Source organism: Mugil cephalus, chromosome 7 (genome assembly GCF_022458985.1).
Source record: "Mugil cephalus isolate CIBA_MC_2020 chromosome 7, CIBA_Mcephalus_1.1, whole genome shotgun sequence".
Classification (NCBI taxonomy): domain Eukaryota; kingdom Metazoa; phylum Chordata; class Actinopteri; order Mugiliformes; family Mugilidae; genus Mugil; species Mugil cephalus.
The window spans coordinates 7513858-7522658 of record NC_061776.1 but is presented as its reverse complement, the minus strand read 5'-3'; the positions used below and the strand labels follow the sequence as shown (position 1 = coordinate 7522658).

Here is an 8801-nt window from a genome sequence, read left to right as displayed (position 1 = left end):
CTCTGTCGGGCCGGTTTTGGACCGCGGGTCACGCGTTTGTCGCCTCTGATTTAAAAGATACCTCATCCTGGACCAAACTGGTGGACCGGCGTTAACGCCCCCGGAGCCAAAAACCGCTCGGCAGCAGAGATGCTCACAGATTAGTTTATCTGTGGCGCAACATTTCTTTTCTATTCTCTCTGCACTTCCTTTGTCCTTGCGTCGGAGGTGTACCTGCAGGCGAAGCCAAACCCAAAGTCGACTAAATATTCCCCGCACATTCTGCTCCTCTCCTCCACTCCAAATGAGATTCGGAGGAGCTCGCAGCTCGCGCAGACACATCATCAAAAACATTAAGAGGACACAACTGTGTTGCGAGCTCGCTCACTTCCCCTCACGTTGCATCATACTTTACTTTGACAATGCTCGTCCGTCCTTGGCTCTGCACCCACTCCCCCCCCCCCACCACATCTCTGATTGATTAAGGCCGGACGGCCGGTGGATTTCCATCATCTAATGCAAGCTGTGAGTGCCTCTCCTTTGTCCCGCTGCTCGAGCAACTGTCAAGCTCCCGCGTCTTTTCCTTGTTCCTAACAACATTTTCGGCCGCTCGGCAATCTCCTTGGCTCGTCCTCTCGTTACCGCACGCGCGCCCGAATGCGCTCTGCGGCCGCTCTTCCGGGAGCCGGGGCGGAAACCGGGCCAGCTCGGAGCATTGGTATGCCGCTCGCAACGCTCTCGCGTTTTGCTCAGTGAATTTCCTACAGGGATCCATCACCGGCAGGTAACCGCCGCTCGATGTCGGGAGTTTACGCGCGTTTATTGCGACTTTCAAAAGGGAAATCAGAGTCGGCGTGAGAGGAGCTTCAGCGAATCAATAACACAAATTGCACGTTTAAAAGTGGCTTTATTTTCATTGAACAGTACACCAAGAAAGAAGCTATTTACAATTACAACGAACCATTTTGTTGTTGGTATTATTCTCGGCTGGCGACTCCAGATGATCAGTAATAGTCCTCTGGGTCGGCTTTATCCCCCTGATTCTGAATCTGCTGCTGCTTCTTGTACAAATCAGCAATCTGCAGCAGAGAGAGGGGAGAGGGGAGAAGAGTAGAGGTGGGGGGAGAAGATCGTGAAGTCAGGTCAGCAACATGAAGAGGAAAAGCTAAAAATATCAGTTTGATTATTCATATCTCGGGCTTTGAAGTCGGTGACTCCCAGCTGCCGACAGGGAGACGGAGGTTGTGTTCGCTTGAGCTCATCGGAGTTAGGGGGGTTTGAGGGGGAGGGAGGGGGGGCGGGATGGTGAATAATGTGCGAACAGCAGGCCCACCCGGACTCAGCGGGATCAGTACCGGTTCAGCTGGGTGGCGCAGGGAGGAGGAAAACAATGCAACGCAGCATCCAGGTAAAGGTTTGACGACCCCCCCCCCCTCCGCCTGAAACCCACGCTTCCCGTCTCATCTCTTTTTAAAAACCCGCTCCGACTCAAACGAGGTTAACTTCCATTTAAAACGCGGGCTACGTCGTCCGGGGTGTGCAGCCGGTGTGCTGAGCTAACGAGTGAGCGTACGTCTTCACAGACAGAAACCGACAGGAGCATCATTTAAATGCAGCGGACGCTCCGACACGATTCCCAGCTGTAACAAGCACATATCTAGACTCTAAGGGCAACAGATGGCTGCTAATTCGAGTCAGGGAAAATTCACATTATAATATGGCTCACACCTTAATAAATGTTACATTGGTTTGGACTCAAGTTTAGGAAAAAAAAAAAAAAAAAAAAGGAGGAAGGAGGAAGGAAAAAAAAAACCCGGAGGCATGAGCTGATTTTTTTTTTTTTCCTTTCTTGGCCTCATTAAAAATCAAACTCTCTGCAAGATCACAACAATGAACCTGGCTCCCAGTTTAGAGGAAGATGTTGGTCGTCACCCACGGCAACTGATGCAGGCCAGACGCGTTTAGTGAGGAATCACACTTCAAGGTACCAGAGCCAGACTTGTTAATACTTCAGTCTGTGTCTGGCTCCAAACTATAGAGACGTCTTCAGTTCAGTTTTGACATAACTCCTGAAAGAACCCAACAAAGACATAAAGGTTGTGAAGCTCAGTGTGGCGTCTCTGGCCGCCGCCATCTTGGTTGCTACCCACGAATCCCTTTAGACAGCTAGACAGACAACTCAAAGCAGCCATGTCCCTTAGTTATGCAGAACCACACCGATCAGGCATAACATTATGACCACATTCCAAATATTGTGTAGGTGTCCTTATGCCTCCAAATCAGTTGTGACTCATCAGAGAATGGACATGGGCCTGGGGGTTTCCTGAATGTTGTTAGTGGGGGGGTCTTTGGATCAACCCATAGATACTTGATCAGTTTGGGAGGCCAGGCCTTGTGCTGTTCTTTATGTTTTTTTGTTTTGTTTTGTTTTGGTTTTTTAGTTGTTCCTGCTGTTGCCATCAAGGAGTGTCATTGCTATAGGGTGGGGGTGTCTGGTCTGGTCTGGGTGGGTGCTACATGTCTAAGTAACATCCACATGAATGAATACCAGGTCCACACGTTCCCCAGCAGAACACTGAATCATCTCAAGATGGTCTAAATGTTATCACCTTCTCCTGTCAGTGGTCATAATGTTGTGGCTGATTCGTACTGTTGTCATCATCACTCTAGAGGCCAAAGGTGCTTTTGTACCAGGATGTCAACATGTTAATTTCTGCGGTAAAGTTTTTAAATGAAGATCCGACAGGGTTGAACCTCTAATGGTCATAAGAGAAACTGCGTTTTTTGGCGGATCCGCTTTGGCATCATTTTTCAGCTCAAGTGTTTTTTTGTCCATCGTCTTCACCATGTTATCAAGGTCGACATCTTTTAATGGAAGCTTCCTTCTTAACACTGTAACAGTGTGTGGAGCTCAAACTCAAATCACTGAAAGTTAAATTAGATCCACGTGAACAAAGAAAAAGGAATAAATGAATAAAGAAGTGGTTAATTTAAGTCTGAATATGTTACACTTCTGTCTTAATGGGAAGCATTCATGTATTAAATACAACAAGAATCATTTAGATTAGACTTGGTTAGATTGGACTTATTTTTAAAATATAAAACCAAAAACGGTCCTAAGATTAGTCCAGTTCACACTACGGTGCAGCAGCTGGTGGATCAGAGGGAGGAATCTGGCTGCATTTAAATTATGACGACGGAACAATCAGCGACGCTCTGCTGCAGGGAGACGACTAGTGCTGAATACGTTTCCAGCTTATTTTCAAGGGAGCATATTTCAGTTTTGACACAACTCCTTCATTAACCTCCTTGTGAAGGATGAGGTGGAACTACTTCCTAAAATTTGAAATTTAATGCAAGAAAACTAAAAAAGTAGCACTAGTTGCAGATCAAATAGGACATTTACTGATTTATATTTTATACTAGGGCATTAAGAATTCTTTCAAGATGATAAAAAAAAAAGACCGATATAAAAGGACCAAAATCTCCAGTCTTTCAAACATTTAAACCATTAAACCCTTTGATGATTTTTAGTTCCAGTTTGCATCAGGGCTGATCCAGGTCCAGCCAAGCCCGATCTTTCATAGTTATTTATTTCAGGTCTGCCATAAACCAAAACCCGCACCCCTCTAGCTCGAAACACGTAGATGCCAATCATCAAAACTGCAAAGAGAGAATGATTTCTTCTTCGGTTTTAATGGCGGTTGGCTAGCATCAACGCTGCCAAAAATTGATATACAAGAAAAAAAAGAAGCCATTTGTAAATTATGCATTGCAGCGGTGCAATTGCAACTTGATTCAACACACAATAAAAAAACAGATCACCTGAAGTGCTGAAGTGAAAAGGCTGCTCCCAAACAGCAACTGAACGCTGCTTTTAAAGGAAGAGGAACGTTTCTTGGAGGCAGTGTCATGGAGAACAATCTTCCAGAGAGGATCAGGGAGTAGAGAACACAGGTTATCTGGAGCCATGCTACAAGCTACCCTCTCAACAGGTAGGTTAACTACGTCAGAAATATTTATTGGACTGAATCTATTGGCACGAGAATACAAGCAAGATAAGAAAAACAGTGTCAGGTTTTTTTGTAATTTTTCTGCCATAATGGTGACAATGGTTTATTTGTTCATCTTTATTTCTGACGTTTTTGCTTTAGTGAAATGAAAAAGGTGTAGGCTCGTATCAATCATATCAATCAATCAATCAATCAATTTATTTATAAAGCACATTTAAAAACAACCAAGGTTGACCAAAGTGCTGTACAAAAAAAATTAAGTGAAAAAACAAAACAAGACCTGTAACAAAGCAAGAAAAAACTAATACAAATAAAAGTTTAAAATTCTAAATTTAACTGGCAGCCAGTGGAGGGAGGGAGGCAAGGACAGGGGTGATGAGGTCTCTCTTTTCGAGACACCGTCAGGAGTCTGGCTGCAGCGCTGTGAATTAGTTGTAGACAGGAGGGAGATGATTGATTGATTCCTGTGTAGAGAGAGTTGCAGTAGTCCGGGCGGGTTGTAATGAATGCATGGATGACTTTTTCTAGGTTTTCGGAAGGTGAGGAAAGATTTGATTTTTGAAATGTGTGAAGCTGGAAGAAGCTGGCTTTGACTACTGAGTTGACCTGTTTATCAATTTTGAGTTCTGAATCAAAGGTGACACCAAGGTTCTTGACATGGGGTTTGGTGAGGGTGGAAAGGTTGCAGAGACTGTTGGAAATCAGATTGATGTTGTCAGGGGGGCCAAAGAGAATGATTTCAGATTTGAATTCGTTTAGTTGAGGGAATTTTTCTGCCGTCCAGGACTTTATTTCATTTATGCAATTGCAGATGTCAGTGAGCAGGTGTCCTTGGCTACGTCTTCAGCGTAGCAGTGGAAAGAGATGTTGTATTTTTGAATGATTTGGCCAAGGGGAAGCATGTAAATGGGACCTAGGATTGAACCTTGTGGAACCCCACAGGTGAGGGGAGGTGGGAGGGAGGAGTTTGTGCCAAAGTTTACGGAGAATGTTTTATTGTTGAGGTAGGATATGAACCAGTTCAGTGCAGTGTTATTTATTCCGGTGGTATGTTGGAGATCTGTCTGTAAGGATGTTTGGGGGGAGATTGGGAGATTAATTCCTCTGTGATGCTGTGGGAGAAGGGGGGGGAGGTCAGAAGTCCGAGGTGCAGAAGATAGATGTGTCTCAGTGAACTGTCTGGCCATGGAGGACGATATTATACAGAGTATGAGGCAGGTAGTTGAGGTGTAGGGTCAGAATGAAAATTTGCAGAAAACTTGATGCGCAGGTGATTTGAAATCCCCAAGTCCTCAACAGTCAAGGTGGGAGTGGTCATGCCAAGGGTAAAAACCACATCTAGAGTGTGGCCGTGGTTATGGGTTGGGCCAGAGACACGTTGTGAGAAGTTGAAAGACAGTGGCACAAAGGACTGGACATGCGTTGGTTTTAAACATCAGAACTTCAAAGCTGGAACAGACGTCAGTGGCAATGGGTGTGCAGTTAAAAGAATCTCTGAAAATGGCTGTTAGGCCTCCCCCTCGGCCATTAAGCTGGGGGAAGTCACAGTGGGGGGGGGGAGTTGGGTGAATTCACTGGGTTTCAAACACATTTCTACTAAAAATAAGAAATCCAGGTGGGAGGATAAGATGAGGTCATTTAAAATGAAGGTCTTGTTTGAGAGAGACCTCACATTTAGGAGGGCCAGGTTACACGAGGAGGGAGCAACATTAGTGGGAGAGGTTATTATTATTATTTACAGCTTTGAAAATGACATGAGCGCAGGGGGGTCTTTCACAATGGTCTCACTGGGAAGACAAGTGACAGGAGACCTGTCACCAGTGACACCTGGGACCTGAAGGGGGAGGTAGCGAAAGGAGTGGTATTCTGAGAGGGCATGATGTCCTGACGAATGATTTGCTTGATAAAGATTAGATGAAGACCGTCACTTGCATACGAGGAGGAACGTTACCAGAACAGGTGAAAGTTGTGGATGTAGGTGATTTCGTGCTCAGGGCAGACAGACTGGAGCCAGGTGTGAAGATGAAGAATCCTGCTGAAAAGCCCCACACCGTGACCCAGTGTAGGTACTGGAGAAAAGTAGAGGGCATTTTTCAACACTGTGAGGAGTTATGTGAAGAGGAAGGAAAAGTCCTTTGCTTTTCAGATTCGACTGTGGACAGGGTCCACTTAGGCACGTGGAAGGGTTGGTTAGTGTGTAACGTGAGGGGCGTGACTCCAACAGTCCAGGGAGTTTCTATAGGATGTCAGGAGTAGTAGCACCAGTAAAACAGTGCGCTATCGCGTTTGCGATGCGGATGTTACGGACTATGGAGTCTCCAACCATTAAGGCGTTGGAGTAGGTGTGTGGCCAGCAGCGACATGAGACGGACGCTGGACGCCATTAGCCAGCGGTAGGCCAGAGCCAGAGGTAGGCCTGGGTGGAGGAACGCCATTCACTCCCACCGCGCACATAGATGTAAAACCAGGGCTCGTGATAGAGTGGCGTGGAGTTAATCTTGGGTCTGGCGCCAAGCTGGGACCAGGAGCCATTAAAGATGACGGCACAGCCAGTATCGTCAGCGTGACGGCCAACAGTGACGGTAGGATGTGCTGTTCTGAACTGGTCCAAAGATGATGGTGTCGAGGAGCCTCTCTACTTCCTGGATCCTGTAGAGCGTGGAGATCCTCCCTTCAAGCTCCTGGACCTTGCTGGCCAGGTGAGCACAGCTGACACAACCAGATGGAGAAGTAAGTGGAGCTTTGACTGGAAAATAGAGATACAGTAAGCGGGAGCCAGTACAGGGCTAAAAGACGTATAAAGCAGCACTAGTCTCCTGTATTTTAGGAGTTGCAGTTAATAAGGAGGGTCACAGACACTCACGGGTAGGGGCTCCAAACCCAGAGCCCACAGCTTCATATGGTGGTATCAGGTGGTATCAGGCGATATCAGATGATGTCAGGTGGTATCAGGTGGTATCAGGTGGTATCAGGTGATATCAGGTGGTATCAGGTGGTATCAGGTGATATCAGGTGGTATCAGGTGATATCAGGTGATCAGCAGAAGTGACAGCAGGCAGCAAAACTTACCGACACGGGTCCACAATGTGTTCAGGTACGAGTACATGATCTTCGTTTGAGTTTGGACGGGTTCTGTGGTCCTTGCTGTGCGGTTAGCTTCCGGTGCTAAAAACACGAAGCAGTTGTGCTAGCGCTGGCTAACATTAGCAATCCAGATCGGACTGGTATAAAATCTTAAGATCCAAGCGAGTGATGAATATCATTTGTCCATTAGCTGCTGTATAGTTTCTGTAATGTATGTCTGTAGAAATGGATGGAGTACCAAAAATAAAATTATCTATCTATCTATCTACAGCGGCCATTCGTTCACGTATTATTTCCTCCGTTTTTCCTGTGATAACAAATTAATTTATTCTGTTTTCTCGAGATCTTGATTTAATTATCTCGTTATCACGAGAAAAAAAGTTCCGTCGTGCTAACACTATAATAAAATACAATAATAACCAACTGTAATAGGTCTACCGTAAGGTGATCCATTTGTTTTGTGCTTTGATGTTTGCTAGAAAACGATTAAGTTTGTGGAGATCTCGAGCAAACAAAGTTTTGTTTTCCTGAGATAATGAGATAAATAACTCGTTATCTTGAGAAAACAGAGGAAATTAACTTGACAGGATGCGGAGGAAATAATATGTGTGAATGTATGGCCGCTTAGGGCTTCCGTATTCAGAGGAGGAGATGAACTTGATTGGAACATCCCTCATTTTAGAGCTGCACATTTTGGCTGATTAATTATAAGACAAGACTGATTTTTGTTTTTGGTTTCAGCCTTTGTTGATTTTTCCCCTATTTTACATCCATATAAACTCCTGCTAGTTAAATAAAACATTTCATGCACCATGTAATTATTTCAGCTGACGTATAACTTCAATAATTTCCTGTCCATATAAATAAAAGTAACTTGCAGGAGCTTTTCCATGTCACATACAACGTGCGTCGACTGTAATTCAGGCGAGTGTGGTTCGGTCATGAAAAAATGATGAGCCTCTGGGTGAGCAGGTCATCAGCATCTGTTCAGACTAGACACAAACATCTGAGCTAATCGCTTTACGTATGCACACCATAACATCATCATTCCAAGTTTATAAACTGAGCTAAAAATAACAGAATAAATGGTTTTAATATCTGGTTGGTGGCTTAGATTTAAACGCACGTCTCTGCAGCTTCACTATATACTACCCCCGACCCTGGACACTAAACCCCAGAGGTGCAGCTTTACCTGACGGTTATAGCTCAGCTCAATTGGCGCCGGGAGAACACGACATAAATAGAAATAGATGGAAATAAAGAAAAGGGACTGCCCTTGCAGTGGTGCTCACCCTTGAAGTTTAACAGGACAGTTGATGATGAGCACCACGGACAAACAAACATATGATATGAACTTTTACTGGCTCTTTACAGTCAGGATTATACTGCCGAAGGCTGACCTGCTGAACCCCTGTTCCCGCACGCTCCCTCGTATTATATCATGTGCTTCGGTTGCATTGTGAGTTTTTTTTTTTTTTTTTATTTCTTGGTACCTGAGCTCCAGTCGTGGCGTCCTCTGGCTTCTTGTCGTCTCTAATCCGAAGGAAACGGGGGAACCTCAGAGAAATGCCCTTCTCTGGATCCACCTGAGAACAGATAAGAAGCCAGAATTAGAATGACAGAGCAGTATTCAGCACACGTCATATCTGATTTGCACTGTACAGAAGAGAGGAACTCCCACATGTCCTGGGTATTTTTCTATGTTAAATGAAACCACATGAGCTC

The 8801-nt window shown here is 45.1% G+C and overlaps 1 protein-coding gene across 1 annotated transcript in view; it reads right to left on the bottom strand.

The window, feature by feature from the left end:
* Positions 1 to 869: 869 nt before the first annotated feature.
* The window catches only part of lig1 (ligase I, DNA, ATP-dependent), a 71263-nt gene continuing 63331 nt past the window's right edge, over positions 870 to 8801 (bottom strand). The window contains exons 26-27 of the mRNA XM_047588723.1: positions 8570 to 8662; positions 870 to 1058 (exon numbers count right to left, since the gene is read on the bottom strand). Coding sequence (XP_047444679.1) covers positions 984 to 1058; positions 8570 to 8662 — 168 coding nt within the window. The 3' untranslated portion in view covers positions 870 to 983. The remainder of the gene's footprint in view (positions 1059 to 8569; positions 8663 to 8801) is intronic.